General features: G+C 34.9%; 1 protein-coding gene across 1 annotated transcript in view; it reads left to right on the forward strand.

Annotated features, from left to right (window-relative positions):
* The window catches only part of l(2)k05819 (transmembrane protein 94-like protein l(2)k05819), a 740,582-nt gene that overhangs the window by 435,172 nt on the left and 286,503 nt on the right, over window positions 1–18,907 (forward strand). Inside the window, exon 14 of the mRNA XM_090398052.1 lies at window positions 13,364–13,447. Within this exon, the coding sequence (XP_090254178.1) occupies window positions 13,364–13,447 (84 nt within the window). The remainder of the gene's footprint in view (window positions 1–13,363; window positions 13,448–18,907) is intronic.

Raw genomic sequence — 18,907 nt, forward strand, 5'->3', positions numbered from 1 at the left:
AAAACTGCGAACTGTTTTTGTACTGAAGAATATCATATTGTATTGGCATTCTTTTACTTTTAAAGAGATCTATAATTTATGCTAGTTGGTTAGTTTTTGAATACTACTTTATTATAAAAATTTTGAATATATGTTTAAATAGCTTTAAGAATATTGACAAACATTTTAAAATTTAACATCTTTGATGGTTGGAATATTTGTTTTTGTGGTAATGCTGGATGATTTTTTACTATTGTTGAGGATGCTGTTTGACAAAGATATTACTTGATTTATTTCTATCTGAAGAATTTTCCAGTTGAAGCTTCTGGGTTATAGAGATTTTTATTTGGTAAGATAACCAGCCTTACATAAAATCACCAATCTACAAGACCAGGGTATCTCTTTGTGGTCTGCACCTGCTTGACTGGTTGAGCTAGGAAGGCCCTACCAGTAGCTTAACAACCGTTGGTATAGCTATATCACTTGGTACACACCTCCTTACTACAGGAAGGTGTGAATCTCAATATCAATCTCTGTTAATAAATTAACAGAAGAGATTGAACTTCATCAAGGTGTAAAACAGGGATATGGCTTGTCTCCAGTTGTGTTCAGTATATATATATATGAGGGTAGTCTGAAAAGTTCTCGGTCTAACAATGAAAAAACGAATTTATAATATCAAAATTATTTTTATTTTTCAACATAATCTCCCTTAAGACTAATACATTTATTCCATCACCATTATCCCATCCCTGTAGTGGTTCTCATTAAGATCTGCAAAATATCCCTCTACAGCTGCAATCACCTCTTTATTTGAAGAAAAACACTGACCAATGAGGAAGAGTTTTAGTTTTGGGAAGAGATAGAAGTCAGAGGGAGCCAAATCTGGGGAATAAGGTGGATGTTCCAACAATTCATAGTGCAGATCCCTTAATTTTCCCATTACCAAAATACTTTTGTTGGCAGGTGCAGTCAGTGGTGTAACTAGCTTTTGCCACCAATCTCAATAAACCAAAAATACTACAAAAAAGTCAAAATGATATATAGGGAAATAAATTAAAACACTATGCTTATTTTTGAAGTAAAACTTTAATTTTAAAATTCTAAAATGTTATTTTTCTTGCTTTTTTTTTTTTTTTAGCAAAATCGTTGATGACATTGGCAAAGTCTATTTCATAGTAATGTAGGTAATTCTTAATCAATTTTATTTAGTAAAACTCCTCTCACAACTAGCAACACTTACAGCAACTGTGAGGGAAAATTGCAGTAGTATTACAATATTTGGAAATGAGTTCTCGAGACTATATTTTAGAATTCATTGCAAAAGTTCAAAAAAGGTTCAAAGTGCTGCCCGGGGTGGACCTACATCCCCACCCACCCAGCTATCCCTCTGGGTGCATTGTCCTGATGAAAGATGATTTTTTTTCTTCTGCAAACCGAGTCTTTTCTAATGAATTTTTTTGTCTAGTCTGGTTAAAAGATCAGAATAATATTCCCTGGTTATTATTTTACCCTTTTCAAGATAATGAATAAACAAAATGCCTTTAGCATCCCAAAACACAGATGCCCATGACCATTCCTGCTGATTGAACCGACTTTGTCATCTTTGATGCTGAACAACCGACTTCTATCCACTGCTTTGACTGCAGTTTGGATTCTGGTGTGTAATGGTGAATCCAAGTCTCATCCATAGTAATTAATTGACGAAGAAAATCTGTTTTATTCTTGTTAAAACATTCCAAGCACTGTTCAGTGAGTTTCATGCGAGTGAATTTTTGATCTGCTGTGAGCAAGTGCAGCACCCATCTTGCACAAAGCTTTTCATTTGCAATTCTTCATGCAAAATATATCCTACACATTATTATTATTATTATTATTATTATTACGGGCAACTCCAAGGAGTCCTTAGACTCATAGAGGGAGGTCCTAACATCATGTCATGAACACTTTTCAACATTCACACAGTATCTATCATACTTCGCCTTGAACTCATTCACAGTCATGGCACCCACAACAGACTCTGGCAGTTTATTCCACTCATTTACCACTAGCTCTAACACCCTTGCTAACCACACTCTTGCCCTGTTTCCATGGATGTCCCCTAGTCCTCCTACCACCAGTCCTGTTCTCAAAAATATCCTCCGAATTATTTTTATAGAAACCCTTAAGTAATTTGAATGTCTCAATCATATCACCCCTTTTCCGCCTATCAACCAATTTCTGCAACCCACAAATCTTCAACCTGTTCTCATAAGGTCCATTCCATAGACCTGCTATCATCTTGGTCACTCGTCTCTGGATCTTCTCCACCTCCTCCCCATCAAGAAGAAACCCTGGCAAATGTGGGCACAGTAGTCAAGATGGGGCCTTATCAAGGCTTGATACGGAGGAACAATAACTTGCTTGTCTCTGCTTGTCAAAGTATTCTTCAGTAACCAAATGATTTGATGAGCAGATTTAGCCACTTTTGCAATGTGCCCCCTAAACTTCAACTCGCTATCCACCAACACTCCCAAATCCCTGGCCTCGTCAATCTCCTGGAGTACAGTTCCACCAATGTTGTATACTGCTTGTAATGTTGTATACTCCTTAGCCTAGTCCTCCAAACTATCCAAATTATCCTGCAAAAGTTTGACATCATGTGCATTCATTATTGCTCTACCCAACTTTGCATTATCAGCAAACAAATGAACAGTTCCTCTCAGATCCTTTCTTATATCGTTAATGAACAAATTAAACAGTAGTGCTCCAAGAACAGAACAGAACCCTGTGGCACACCACTAGTCACAGGCCGTCTTTTGGACTCTACTTCTGAATTAGCTTGCATGGCTAATTTTATTTCATAATCTGCTTTTTCTCTTCTTACCACACTCGTTACCCTTTTGGCCTGCTCTTTATACCATTCGTGTGCCTGCAGGTCACCTTTCTCCTTATATTCCCTCCATAGTTGTTTCTTTTTTTGCAGCTCAAGCTTAATGGTGTTATTCATCCATTAATCCCTACTTGATTTACTATTCAGACTCTAGGTATACAGTCAGCCATTACCTCCTGCAAATGCTCCTTAACCACCTCCCATGCACTATCAACATCAAGCCCTTGCAGTTTTACATGCTATGGCACTGAACCAAGCAATCTCCTAAGCTTGTCATACTTACCAGCCCAGTAATTCCACATGTACCCTGTCTTAATTAAAAATTCCACACATTTAGCCACCTCTCAGGTCAAGACCCTATGATCAGTCTCACCAGTTGGTGGCTACATGGTCATATTCATTATAGTCAAATTCTTAGATGCAATTACTAGATCAAGCACTCTCGAATCCCCTAGTGTTTTCCATTTTTGCTATTCTCAATCTCACACCAATTAGCCTCAAATGTACTCTTTTCTCTATCCTACAGTTGAACTTCCATTTTCCTTGGCTGCAGTTCATCAGCTATCATCAGTAACACTCCTTCCCCCATTTTATTCTCTCTGTCCCTCCTGAACACATTCTATCCCACTGGCTATATCATCTTCTGTCAGCCATGATTCACCAATAACCTGTGGCCAGGAAGAGCCAACTAAGGCCAAAAATTCTTCTTCCTTGTTCCTAATACTCCTGACAATAGTATACATGAAATGCAGAAGCCTGTTAGTCCCACCCCTATCTTGATGTCTTATACTAACTATCCCATTCTGATTTGTTGTCCTTCGTACTAGCTCGGGCATATTATACACATTCATACACTCTACTGCCTCCCTGAATCTGCACATCCACTTTCACTTCATTCAACAACAACACTTTTTCCAGTCTCCACATACCAAATGCATTCAGATGCAAACCATCCATCTTATATAAATCCTTTCGCCCATCAAACTCATTCCACATGTCCACAAACTCCACACCACTCCTCCTGCATAAGCTGTGCATGGAGTCATTTGCAATTATGGCCCATAATTGCAAATAATTATATTGCAAATATTTGCAAATAATATATAACTGCACAATGCTCAATTTTATCCATAGATGGCAACACTATTGGCTGAAGCCGAGAGCTTTTCAGACCACCCTCGTATTAATCAAATTTTATTAAGGGAGGGTCATATTTGAGTAACTTGCTCACATTTTATAATATTGTAATGCTTGACAAGGAAATTGGATACACTGTGATACTTTAAGACTTTACCAAAGCTTTTATATAATTCATCATGGAAGGCTATTGCATAAGGTGGAGGATATGGGATTGGATTATGAAATACTAGTTTTGATAAGAAAATGACTGAATGAGAGATATCTAAAAGTGGAATACAAGCATACTCTGGTCATACAACATGTGATAGGTACCAGGCTAACATCATGTAACAAATCCCTGCATTTTTTTTTTATTTTTCTATTTTTTCCCTCTCACTTGTAGATGCATCTAATGGCTTAATAACCTTTTTTAAACAGTCAGATACACAAACAAAAAATTTAGAATAATATTTGCAATAAAAAAGTTACTCTGTACAGCTTTGCTTTAAGGAAACATCCCAGTCGGTGTGTTTGGTCATCAATTTACACCATTAAGAGTTTTCTATTTCAACAATTATAGCGTCACATTTTCAGATAACTGTGCCATTAATTAGTGTAGCACTTTTATGTGACTTACATGTAGCCTGAGGTCGATCTCAGTGTTTGTTATGCTATTGGCATTAAATTTATGAATTTGTCTTATATCTAATGTAACAGTTTTATGTATCTTCTTCATTTCACTGGAAAGTAACTGTGTGCTTACTTTGATTTTTTTTTCTGCCATTATTAACAACAATAATATAATAGTTACTAGGGGACATGCCCCGGCCCCCGTGTTCCAGACTGGTAGGCCGGTTCTCCTTGAATTGTGATGACTCGAATTTTGAAGACTCGACACTCAGGGTAGCCCCTGAGTTTCAAAACGTGACATAAAAAGGCTTATCATTTTATATATATAGGGTAGATAAACAGTTTATAATTCATTGCAAAATACTGAAACACAAAGAGATGTAGGACGCAGTGACATCATAAATAAACAGTTTACAAAATCTGCACTTCTATTGATATTTGCCAGAGCATCATGTAGCATCAGAATTGTCGTATTAGCAAATGCAGTGTCATATAAATGGGCTTGGTCATAAAAAAAACCATTGTATGAGCGAATGCAGCATTGTATAAGCGCATTGGTCATGGTTGAAAACCATAATATCAGCAAAGCATTGTAAGACAGAGTATTACTGTATAGTGAATGTGAGTCTGCAAAATTTAAGGTGAGACATATCCCAGGGATCAGTCCTTGGTTCACTGTTATTCAGTCTTTACTTTAATGACACTGGGAAGGATTTAATAGAAGACATACAGCTATTTGCGTACAAAGTTAGACAGGAATGACATTGACATGCAATACTTGTAGAATGATTTGAATAAGCTGGAATTGTGGGCATGTGAAATTGGCTATCAGTTCATTGTTAGTAAATGTAAAGTTATACACTTTGGTGTAATGAGATATCAAATGATGTATTATATTGTTGGGATTATACTAGAAGAAACTCACCAATCTAGGGATCTTGGAGTTTTAGTAGATAGGAAGTTGAAATTCAGGGGGTCATATTAAAATGATTATGCAATACTCAGAGGATAATTGTAATATTCGAAACAAACATTGCAAGAATAAGGAAGCCATTTTGCCTCTTTACAAAGCTTTGATATGACAGTAGAGAGGGTGCAAAGAAGAGTGTTGAAGATGATTTTAGAATTGTAGCATGTTGATGAGAGGAGAGATTGAGAATTTGTGGACTGCAAATGCTAGCAAATAGGAAAAAAAAGGGGGAGGGGCTCTATGTAGAGACCTACGAACTTCTCAAAGATTCATACATACTAGTGGATGAAATTTTTCACTTTATGGAGGGTGGAGAGAGGACAAGATGATATCTATGGAAGTTGAGAATGAACAGTCAAGAAAGGGGCGAGAGTTAAATTTTTCTTTCATAGAACGGTGCTTGACTGAGATGACTTACCTTTGGAGATGGAGAGTGCAGATAGTGTGAATCAATTCAGGGGAGAAGTGACGTGAAATGAGTGATATATGTTGAGCCTCTGACTCCCAGGAGGTCTCGTGTACTACTACTACTACTAATAATTATTATTATTATATTAATATGGAAAACTCCAATAAAACAAGTTGTCCATTTAACCAGAAGTACTATTAGCAGTATAATACTATATGCAAGAGATCAGATTATATTATGAGATAATAAAGATGGCCTTCAAAAATTAGTTCATGAATTAAATAAAATAGAATTGAAAGATGTCAAAAAAAAAATATATGACATTTAAAGGTCGAGATCATACTAGATCAAAAATAGTTATAGAAGATAAAATAATAGAACGGGTGACATATTTTAATTAGAATAAAAAGTAAATCAATTTCAAAAAAATGTGTTGAGCAGTTAAAAGGACACTGAATATTAGCAAAAAAAAAAAAAAACTTCAGTTTTATAAAGTATAATGGCTACACTCCAACTTTATTATATGATTCACAAATATGGACTGTTAAAAGGAAATATTGAAGTAAAATACAGACAGCAGAAATGAGATTTTTAAGAACAATTCAAAATGACGACAGATGAAACTTAGGCATTTACACCATAAATTAAAAGATCAATCAGTGGAGAGACGCGGAAAGAGAAGAGTGTTTATATAGGATGGAAAAACATCTGCCTCCAAAAGAAGCGGATAAATATAGACCAAAGGAAGAGAGAGGAAAGCTAGCAGCAACATGGAAAGACCAGTGAAACAAGAACAGGCAAATGCATAATTCTTCATATAATAAGAAAAATTTCTTGATTTATTTTTGAGCAGTATTATTAAGCATTAAAAAGCTGCATTAATAAGATATTTAATAAAATATTTTTAAGTTGTAAATTTTAATATAAGAGTGATAACATGTACAGTGTAAGTAATAGCTGATATTTGTAAGAATAAAATAAATCTTTATTTTGATATATTGATTTCATTTGGTAATAATTTAGATAAGGAAAGATTTTTCTTGTTTGTATTGTGAATTTCTATGACAGAATGTAGTTATTAAATTAATTCTGTAATTTTCATCAATATACAGAAAATTATCATGTATCTTCCTTAAAAAGTAATGCCTATGGAGGGAAGTTGTGCTTATTTATCCAATGTTTAGCAGGTTTCTTTCTTTTAAGGTTACACGGTGATCAGCATTCATGTTTACGAATTTAGGGACACAAAACACACGTGTTGAAAAGATTATTTTACTAATTATTAATAAAATAACACTTGACGTTTCGACCCCTGTATTGAGGTCATCATCAGAAGGATACATGTGTATAGGGAACCAAACTACATGCTCTTGCATCTATAAAGTAAATGAAATCTACGCTGTTAATTAATCTGTTTCTTAGCCTGACCTCTAGTGATAATTAAATAAGATAAAATAAATAAAATAAATAAATAAATTTAATTATTAAATAAATAAATAAATAAAAAAATAAAAAAAATAAATAATAAATAAAATATATAAAAAACTACAATAAACTTCCTAAAGACCTTATGTAGGTGTCTACATAATCTTAGACACTAAAGATTATGTAGGTGTCTTAATTTTGTCGGGGGTTTAAAGGTGGTTTTGATGTTGTATTTGTGTAGTGTTCTGTCTATTTTTTCGTAAATACCTCTAACATAAGGTATGGCAATAGCATTCTTGAAATCTTTTTTGTTTTTATTAGTAACTTTGTGGAGGATCTTGTGAATAGTTTGTTTACTGTATCTATTTTTTATAAATGTATGGTTGATGAGCTTGTATTCATGGTTTAGAGCTTGTTCATTTGAACAAATAGTTTGAGCTGTGTTTAAAGGTGCTTATAACACCTAGTTTTTGTGTTGGGTGGTGATACAAATTTTTGTGTATGTACTGGCTTGTATGTGTAGGTTTGCAGTAGACTGAGAAGGAGAGACAGCCTGAGGGAAGACGTGTGACGAGTGTGTCTAGGAACAGAAGAGAGTTTTTTTTCCCATTTCAATGGTGAATTGGATACTTTTGCATTGTTTGTTCAGGTGGCTAAGGAATGTATTTAGTGCTTCACATCCGTGGGGCCAAATGGCAAAAATATCGTCGACGTATCTGAGCCAAATTTTGGGCTTTAGGCATGACTCTAGAACTCGTTGCTCAAAGTCTTTCATATAAAAGTTAGCTATTGGGGTGGGGGGGGATTGCATGGCTGTATCCTCTTTTTGAAGGTAAAAATTGTTTTGCCACACGAAATATCTGGAGCGGAGTACATGGGCAAAGAGGGCCGCGATGTCATGTGGAAATATGTTCTGTAGGAACAAGATAGTATCACTGATCGGAACATTAGTGAAAGGGAAGTTATGTTAAAGATGACTAATAAATCTTGGTTGTTGAATGTAATGTGTATTTTTTATGTGGGAAGGGGACTGACCTACCAATTCCTTGAGTGTGGCAGCTAATTTTTTGGCTAGGTGGTAATTTGGGCTGTCGATTCCTTCAACAATCGGACATAGTGGTGTGTCTGTTTTGTGTATTTTTGACAGGCCATAAATTCTGGGCATGCAGGCATTATGAGGTATTAGTTTTTTTGTTGTTTCTTCAGACCATGTGTTAACAGATTTAATTAATTCAGTTGTTTTCTTTTTGATATGTTTCGTAGGGTTGTAGTTTACCGTTTAGTAGGTGTTGTGATCCGATACCGAATGGTTCATTTTTTCTATGTAAGTTGTCCAATTTAAAATGACAGCGGCATTCCCTTTATATCTGATTTTGTGATTATAATATTCTGGTTATTTTTTTTAGGGATTTAAGGGCCTGTTTTTCCGTTTTGTTTAGATTGCTGCTTAGTTTTTTGTTTGAATTTAGTATACACGATGTTTCCATGCATATTTTGCCACCGAGATTGGCAGGGAGGGATCTTAAACCTCTCTCGATATGATAAATGATATCAAGTTTATTTACTGATGTCGGCACAGTGCCATAGTTTAGACCTTTCTCCAGCAGTGAGAGTTCACATACACAAAAATTCGTATTACCACCCAACACAAAAACTAGGTGTCATAGGCACCCTTAAACACAGAGCTCAAACTATTTGTTCAAATGAACAAGCTCTAAACAATGAATACAAGATCATCAACCGTACCTTTATAAAAAATGGATATAGTAAACAAACTATTCACAAGATCCTCCACAGGGATAGTAGTAAAAACGAAAAAGATTTCAAGAATGCTATTGCCACCTTATGTTAGAGGCATTTCCAAAAAAATAGACAGAACACTACACAAATACAACATCAAAACCATCTTTAAACCCCTGACAAAATTACGACACCTACTCGGTTCTTCCAAAGATCCTCTTCCACACCTAGCCCACCGCACATGTAACCTACCATGCATAAGGGAAACATGGCGAACCATCCCAATTAGGAAGGACGAACACAAACGACACATTAAATACTTCCATTTTGGAAAAACTAGCCTTTCTGACCACGCAACGCACTCCAAACATGCCACAGAATTGATTGGAAAAATACCAAGTCCCTACACCACACCAAAACCTGGTTCGAGAGGAAATTTAAAGAAGCATGTGAAATGCTCAAACATAATCCAAATCTGAACAAAAATGATGGTCTAACCATTCCAAAAATGTGGAGGACCCATTTCCAACCTTTATAGCAACCAGAACAAGCCAAAGAAAAATCCCATCACAAGAAGACTTGGTGAAGTGTCCCCCCCCCCCCCCCTTAACATTCAATAGCAATTTGAACTGTACCAGTCCTGAAGAAAATCGTTGTATAACAATCTGATCCATACAGATCAAGAAGAATCTTAGTACATGAGGACTTTAGCAGAGTTTATTGTAGTTTTTTATTTAATTTAATTTTATTTTTATTTATTTATTTAATAATTTTTAAAAAAATTTTAATTTTTATTTATTTATTTTATTTTATTTTAGTTTATGTTATTTAATTATCACTAGTGGTGAGGCTAAGAAACAGATTAATTAACAGCATAGATTTAATTTACCTTTGTACAGTGCAAGAGCATGTAGCTTGGTTCCCTATACACATGTATCCGATGATGACCTAAATACAGAGGTCGAAACATCAAGTGTTATTTTAATAATAATGAGTAAAATAATCTTTTCAACACGTGTGTTTTGTGTCCCTAAATTCATAAATATGAAAGTTTAGCAGGTTTGCTACTGCTTATGTTTTCATACATCTCAAAGGTCAATGACATGAGTATAGATGTTTCTTGATGATATTAAAAACGTGCTGAAAATATTATTTTTTTTTTATGAACGAAAGAATATCTGTATGGATTTCTTTTGTATGAAAATGTATTCTAGTCATTAATAGGGTGGATGATGGCAAGCCTTCTGGGGAATGTTCACATTATAGAAGTTAAGGCATTATTGAATGCTAAAGCTATATCTTTTACATTCAAAAATAATTCATCTTTATTTTTTATCACGATTTTCAGATATTTTAATAAGGGTTTTATTTAGTTGAAAGTTTATTTTTCACTTGGTGAGACTATAATAAATTTAGTTTAATCCTTTATCCAAGTGTGAGCTAACATCACTCCTATAGGAGTGATGTTAGCTTGCTCCACATTTGCTGCGAGTTGCCTGGTGCTGTTCTACCTTACCCCCCAGTCCTGAAGATATTTTCAGGTGCAAACTTTGTTTGCTCACACTTGGATAAAGGATTAAACTAAATTTATTATTGTTTTATTTAGTTAATAATGCATTTGGATAACAGATGTAGTGGTGTATTTCTATGATATAATTGAACACACACACACACAGGTTTTGTATTTTGAGTTGAGCAAAAATATGGGGTTTGTGATGGAATCTGACAATAATTCTTGATAATCTATTTTGTCAATGATTATAATGACACCTTTATCAGTTATTGTTATATTTCTGGTAATTTCTTAGTTCTTTTATGGTAATTTAACTTGATTCAATTATCTTGTTATTAATAACATTACTGATTTGTTTAAAATAAAACTTCCTTGTATAGGCTTTTTTCTTTGGTTGTAGTAGTGAAAGAGGGTAAAAGTGGGAGTAATTGGAAAAGTGTGATATGTGAAAAGTTATTCTTTTTTTTTATTAATAGTTATATGTGATATTAGTTACTTATTTTAAAATATTTGAAACTATTCCATTCATTCAAGAATAATACTTACTGTTTTTTAGTGTATTTTTTGTTTTATGAATGAACATAGGTTTATATATATATATATATATATCTGGAGTACTAATAAAAAGCCCTAAAAACAAATTTAATATATATATATATTAAATTTGTTTTTAGGGCTTTTTATTAGTACTCCAGATGCTTGATAGCAAATTTTTTCATTACCTATTTTGGATTAATTTATGTAAATTGCTAGTAATTGCAATTACTAGTTTTTCTAATAATTGCATTTGAGAATTTGTCTATAATGAATACGACCATATTGCCACCAATTTTTGAGAGTGATCATGTGTGGATTTTTTAGTTAAGACTTGGTATATGTGGAATTACAGAGCTAGTAAGTATGACAAGCTTAGGAGTTTACTTGGATTGGTGCAAGGGCTGGATGTCGATAGTGCATGGAAAGTGGTAAAGGAGTGTTTGAGGGAGGTAATGGTAGACTGCATACCTCGAGTCAGGAGAGTAAATCAAGTGGGAGATAAATGGATGAATATCATCATCAAGCTGGAGCTACAAAAAAAATTAAAAAAAAATTTTTTTTTAAATTGTGAAGGAAATTTAAGGAGAAAGATTAGGCACGTGAACAGTACACAGGTCAGATGGGTACCTAGTGTGATAAGAAAGGTCTTGCAGGATACCACATAGAATTCTAATCAGTAAACTGCAGTACATGGGGATGGATATAGGGTTTGTGAGATGGGAGGATGGTTGATGGAGAGATATCAGAGAGTAGTTTATTCAGGAGTAGAGTCCAAAAGAAGACCTGTGATGACTAGTGGCATGCTGCAGGGTTCTGTTCTTGAACTGTTACTGTTTAATTTGTTCATTAATGATATAGGAAAGGATCTGAGAGAAATTGTTCAGTTATTTGCCGATGATGCAAAGTTGGGTAGAGCAATAATTAATACAGATGATGTCAACATTTTGCAGGATGATTTGGATAGATTGTCAAACTGGGCAAAGGAGAACGCATGTCAGTTTAATATGTCAAAGTGTAAGGTTATGCATTTTGAGGTGAAAAGATTACTAGTATACTATATAGGTGGAACTGTACTCCAGGAAATTGACAAAGCCAGAGACTTGGGAGTGTTAGTGGATAGAGAGAGGGAGTTAAGGTTTAGGGGTCACATAGCAAAAGTGGCTAAAGCAGCTCGTCAGATCACTTGGTTAGTGAAGAATACTTCGGGGAGCAGAGACAAGCAGGTTATTTCCTCTTTATTGAGCCTTGATAAGACCCCATCTTGACTACTGCACACAAATCTGGGTGCCAGGGTTTCTTGGTTATGAGGAGGAGGTGGAGAGGATACAGAGGTGAGTGACAAAGATGGTAGTAGGTCTATGGAATGAACCTTACTAGAACAGGTTGAAGTTTTGTGGGTTACAGAAACTGTCTGATAGATGGAAAAGGGGTGATATGATTGAGACTACAAATTAATGAGGGATTTTTACAAGATTAATTCAGAGGAAAATTTTCATAACAGGTGTGCTGGTAGGAGAACTAGGAGCCATCCTTGGAAACTGAGTAAGAATGTAATTAGCAATGATGTTAGAACTAGGTTTTTTGCTTGGAAAGAAGTGAATGAGTGGAATACGTTGCCACTGTCTGTTGTGGGTGCCATGAATGTTTAAAACAAAGTATGATAGATACTGTTCAAATATTGGATAGTACTTGTCATTATGTTTAGAGCCTCCCTTGATGAGTCTAAGGACTCTTTGAAGTTACCTGTAATAATAAAAATGATAGCATATTTTGGGATGACATTGTACATTAAGGATTTTTTTTTGAAGATTCATATGGCATTTTAATTTAATATTTTACAGTTCATTTGGTGTGTTTTGTGTAATTAATGATACTGAAGAAAAAATGCAACTGACTCATTGGTATAGGGAAGAGTCTGTTTTTAGGATTATATGTGACAATTTCCATGTTTCAAACATTTTGGTTACTTGTGTAATTTAAAATTACAACATTTCTGCACATGATTCATAACTACTTGATGTAAATCTTATGGATGAAATTCTGGAGTTATTCATTAGTTTTAAGATGCTGGCAATAAATTGTCAATATATTTTTGGTGATTTTTTGTGTTATTTAATTATGGAAATTAATAATAGACAATGATAATTACCTTTATTTCTTTACTTCTAGGATTTTGTACAGCTGATAGAACAACTTGATAAAGCATGTATAAGATTCGTTCATTTTTCAAAAGAGAATGAACTGAGAAGCAGAGTAAGTTTGCTTTAACTAATTCTTCTGTCACAGTATTTTAATTATATTATGCAACAAGGATCGGTTTCAGTTTTTGTTGCACCTGCTACTTTCTACTGAAATTAAAAAGAAGATGTGAATGTATGAATGCCTCTTTTTTTTTTTTGGGTCAGCTCATTCAGTAAGTTCATTTTTTACCACATCTAACCGTGACCTCAGAGAAAGCTAGCTCTTTTTTATTTATTCATAAAGCACTGACATGAAACACATGTGCATCAAAAATAGTTATGATTACTTTTAAACAATCGTCAGAAACTAAAGTACTTGTTGGCACTTATTTTTTGGTATAAAAACCTATAAGTGCAGTTAGTTGTGAATCAGAGAAAAATATAGTAAAAAAAATCAGTAGTTTAATGTATTATTTTGATTAGTTTTTTTGTACATTTGTTAGAGTCTGTTTGACTTTTTTAGATTTCATTCTTGCATCATATATGATTACATATGAAAAAGATATAAACCTAAAAATTGCAAAGTATTTAAAAACAACAGTTATAATAAGGTTCAATGAAAGATTCCTATTATTTTTAAATAAAATCTATTCAACGAGTAACTCACCAATAGAATGGAAAAAAGAAATTATGATCCCTATCTTTAAAAATGGTAGTAGAGATGATCCTAAAAATTATAGAGGTATAAGTATTCTAAATTCCTGTTACGAGATATATAGCAGAATTTTAAATAACAAACTAATAAAATATTCTGAAAACTATTATAATTACGGCTATTTTGCCTGCTTCAGTTTAGTAGTGCCCCCCTGTTTAAATGTCATTGGCTATTTACTCATGGATTCTTAGGGCATTGTAGATGTAAATTTACCAAAAAGTATATGTAGCATAAGGAAGAGAAATTTACACATACCTTTTTCTGGGTGTTGCGGCTTTTCTTCTTTCTGCGATGTCCGAAAAACTACTGAGTGTGTGGAGAGGGGGGGTAGGCAATTTGGGAGAATTAAATTAGAAAAAACCCGGGTTTTTTCCAGTAATATATATATAAACATATATATTATATTATTATGTTATATAGGGTGGGCAAAAGGTGAAAGGGTTGATTTTTTATATAGGGAGGGGGAAGGGAAAAAGGCGGTTGACAGGGTGCGGTCCGTTTCGACTATTTTTGGTCGTCATCTGAACACATTGGGAAAGTGGGGAAAGTGGATGCTATGTCAGGTCGGGTGGGTGCTTCTGTTTTTGAAGTGTTTGTGTTATCGCCTATTGGTCGGGGTTGTGACCTCAATTTTATGTTGTGAAGCTTCCAAACCTCGGAGATTATGCAGGGCCTGTGTACGTTGATAGAGTTCGCGTCACATTTTATGGCTATTGTTTCCGATATTCTAAGCATTGTTTCATTGTCTTGTCTGTCTACTATGATGGCCTTGTCGATCTGCGGGGTATATTTTTGTTCAAGGGCGTGAACAGCTATTTCCGTTTTTCCTGTGCTTTGTATTCAATTTTTCTTTTTGATGTTACGTTTTTTAGTGTTTAAATGTTCAGGAATAGGGATGTTACAATCATGGAAGTGTTCTTGTAGTCTTGCCCATAAAGACCTGGTGGTGGAACCTGTGTAGGTGATATCACAGTCTTTTTGGCAGGGAAATTTATAGACTATGTTGTGATGTTCAAATATTTCTTTCTGTGTGTGAGGTTTGGTGGATTTTAGGAGATTTGCCCGTTTTTGGTTTGTGGTGAATACCAGTTTGTAGTCAGTATGTTTATATAATACCCGTTTATACAAACTGGTATTCACCACAAACCAAAAACTGGCAAATCTCCTAAAATTCACCAAACCTCACACACAGAAAGAAATATTTGAACATCACAATGTAGTCTATAAATTTCCATGCCAAAAAGCCTGTGATATCACCTACACAGGTTCCACCATCAGGTCTTTATGGGCAAGACTACAAGAACACTTCCGTGATTGTAACATCCCTATTCCTGAACATTTAAACATTAAAAAACGTAACATCAAAAAGAAAAATCGAATATAAAGCACAGGAAAAACGGAAATAGCTGTTCACGCCCTTGAACAAAAACATGCCCTGCAGATCGGCAAGGCCATCATAGTAGACAGACAAGACAATGAAACAATGCTTAGAATATCGAAAACAATAACCATAAAATGTGACGCGAACTCTATCAGCGTACACAGGCCCTACATAATCTCCGAGGTTTGGAAGCTTCACAACATAAAATTGAGGTCACAACCCCAACCAATAGGCGATAACACAAACACTTCAAAAACAGAAGCACCTACCCGACCTGACATAGCATCCACTTTCCCAATGTGTTCAGATGATGACCAAAAATAGTCGAAATGGACCTCACCCCGTCAACCCCCTTTTCCCCTTCCCCCTCCCTATATAAAAAACCAACCCTTTCACCTTTTCCCCACCCTATATAACATAATAATATAATATATATGTTTATATATATATTACTGAAAAAAACCCGGGTTTTTCTAATTTAATTCTCCCAAATTGCCTACCCCCTCCACACACTCAGTAGTTTTCGGACATCGCAGAAAGAAGAAAAGCCGCAACACCCAGAAAAAGGTATGTGTAAATTTCTCTTCCTTATGCTACATGTACTTTTTGGTAAATTTACATCTACAATGCCCTAAGAATCCATGAGTAAATAGCCAATGACATTTAAACGGGGGCACTCCTAAACTGAAGGAGGCAAAATAGCCGTAATTATAATAGTTTATTAAGAGGAGTAACATGGGAGTTTTCCCAGAAATAATATACATATTCTGAAAATTTTATTTTAGAAGTACAGAATGGATTTAGAAAAGGATGATCATGTGTACACCCGGCCTTTTGCCTTAGAATTAATAGAGAAAAGAAGAGAATACAATTTAGAAACGTGTTACATTTATTGATTTTGAAAAAGCATTTGACAATGTTAAAAGAAGCATTTTACTTAACATATTAAAAGAAAGACAAATACCAAATAATATTCAAAAGCTATCATGAGTATATATGAAAATAATCAAATACAAATAACATTAAAATATAAACTCCCATGTATGAGAGAGATAAACCAGGGAGTATGACAGGGATGTCCCCATTCAGAAACTCTTTTTAATGTTTATTTGAATGAAATACAGTAAAACCTCTTTTTTGCACTTTTCAGGGGACTGAAAAAAGTGTAAATAACAGGAAAGTGTAAATAGCAGGAAATGTAAAAAAACATTAAAAAAAAAGGCTAAAAGATGACTTATTGCTAGTATGTGAGTCTACATACTAGATTATAAAATTTAATAACTGAAAATAAATGAATTAACAATTTCTTACATTTATCTATTTAAAAAAATCTTTAATTGTTGATTGTTGTTGCTTTTCATTTTTTTTTGACATAGCACCAGGTTGCTTTGCATTGAGTTTAATGCTTGACCTGGTTTTTACTATCGTATTCAAAGTGGACACGGAGAGTCCAAGATCTTTTGCTGAATGTACATGTGTTCTGGCATGTCAATCTACACGTCGTAGAATTGCCATCTTTTCGTCTACGGAAATACATTTTCTGTCTGTTTTCTCCATGTTACTAACATGGATCCACCACTGCAACTTGAAAGTAACTTTCACACGCTAAATTATGTAGCAGAAATTCTGCAAAATCACGGTATCGCTCATCACTACATTACTGCTGCAAACGTGCAAGTCACCGTTATGGTGGAATCGAAACTACAGCCGAAAGCAACGTCATGTGGGAACAGAAATGTGCAGATTTCTGCAGAAATCAATTCGAAAATCAGTATTGCCACCCGAGAAAAAAATGCAAATCACAGGAAATAACGTCCACATCAAGTTGTTAATGGTAGGAAAACAATATATCGTAAGAAGAGGCCTTAAGACGAGACCAACGGAAAATGACGTAAATGGCAGGAAAACGAAATTGCGGGAATGTAAAAACGGGGTTTTACTGTAATAATAAAATGGAATAAAAATTTCCATGAAGGTATTAAACTTTCTCCTACTCTGAATTAAACACTCTTCTTTTTTCTGATGACTTGCTGCCTTGGTATGATAGGACAGAATTGAGAATGACCATGATTGCTAATGAGTCAATGAGAAGATTGTGTAGGAGGAATGATGTGCAGTTTATAGATATATGGAATAAATTTGATGGACAAATGAATTTATATATGCCAGACGGACTATATTTGAATGGTTTTGGTGTTAGATGTCTAAATAAAATGTTGTTTAGTAAAAGTTTGGAAGTGCACCAAGGATACTAGAGATTTGGGGGGGGGGGGGATGCAGACAAGCATTTGTTTGGCCACCACTTGGACAAATGAGTATATATGAACAGAAAAGACAAGAAGACTTGAATAAATTGAGTGATTGGGAATGGAGATGTGAGTTCAATGTTGCAAAATGTAAGGTTTTTTAAAATTTGGGAAACAAAGATGGGATGCAAGATTTATGCTTGGTGAGAATATATTGTCGGAGGTGGAGGAAATAAGAGATCTGGGGGTGATAGTAAATAAGGATCTGAAATTTAGGGGACACATAGCCAAAATTGTGAAGGACAACACAAAGGGAATGATGCAGAGGACACTGACTTGTAGAAGTAGGTTATACCAGAGCATACCAGAAGTGTCCCATTTTTGTCCCTTTTTTTAATATTTTTTTTAATAATGATAAAACCTACTTAGTCACATATAAATACACTGCTTGGAAAGAAGTCAGTGGAACCCCCCCCCCATAGGCAAGGATCATCATGTCATGTAACGAGTCATGTATTTGTAGCCGGTATAAATTGGAGGAATATGATGCTCCCAAGTTAGTGCAATTGTGTTTGGGTATAATGGCTATGAGAAGGGAACTGATGGAGTTTGAAAGAGGTGTTGTGATAAAATGCCATGTTTCAGGCTTATCTGTTCAGCAAATTGTTGTCAAATTGGGCCATCCCAGATCAGCAATCAATGATACCATGTTGAGATGTAGCTCAGGAGGTCAACTGTATATTCTACCTACAGTGGACAACCCGCCACACTCACCGAACATGACTGTAGGGTGCTACGAAAGATAATATGTGAAAACCACCATACATTAGCCAACACATTGAATGTTGAGTTCCAGGCATCAACTAGAACACGAATCTGCACAAAAACACTGAGAACCGAGGCTCACAATATGGGTTTCCATGGTAGGACTGCAATATGCAAGCCCCACATTACCCAAACCAACATGCAGTGTCATCTTCAGTACTGCAAAAACCTGCCACATCCTCCCTCTGTTGGTAGAGGGTGGATGTGGCAGATGTCTGATGAATGTCTCTTACCAGAATGCGTAACCACAACAATGAAATTCAGAGGTGGTGGTGTGGTTGTATGGTCCTGTTTTTCCTGGTTTATTCTCATATCTGTGTTTATGGTCCCACGAACACTGAACTCAGAGAGGTATTTGAACATTCT

Source organism: Typopeltis vanoorti, chromosome 9 (assembly GCF_054136105.1).
Source record: "Typopeltis vanoorti isolate ZY-2024b chromosome 9, IOZ_Tvanoo_1.0, whole genome shotgun sequence".
In the NCBI taxonomy this organism is placed as follows: Eukaryota; Metazoa; Arthropoda; class Arachnida; order Uropygi; family Thelyphonidae; genus Typopeltis; species Typopeltis vanoorti.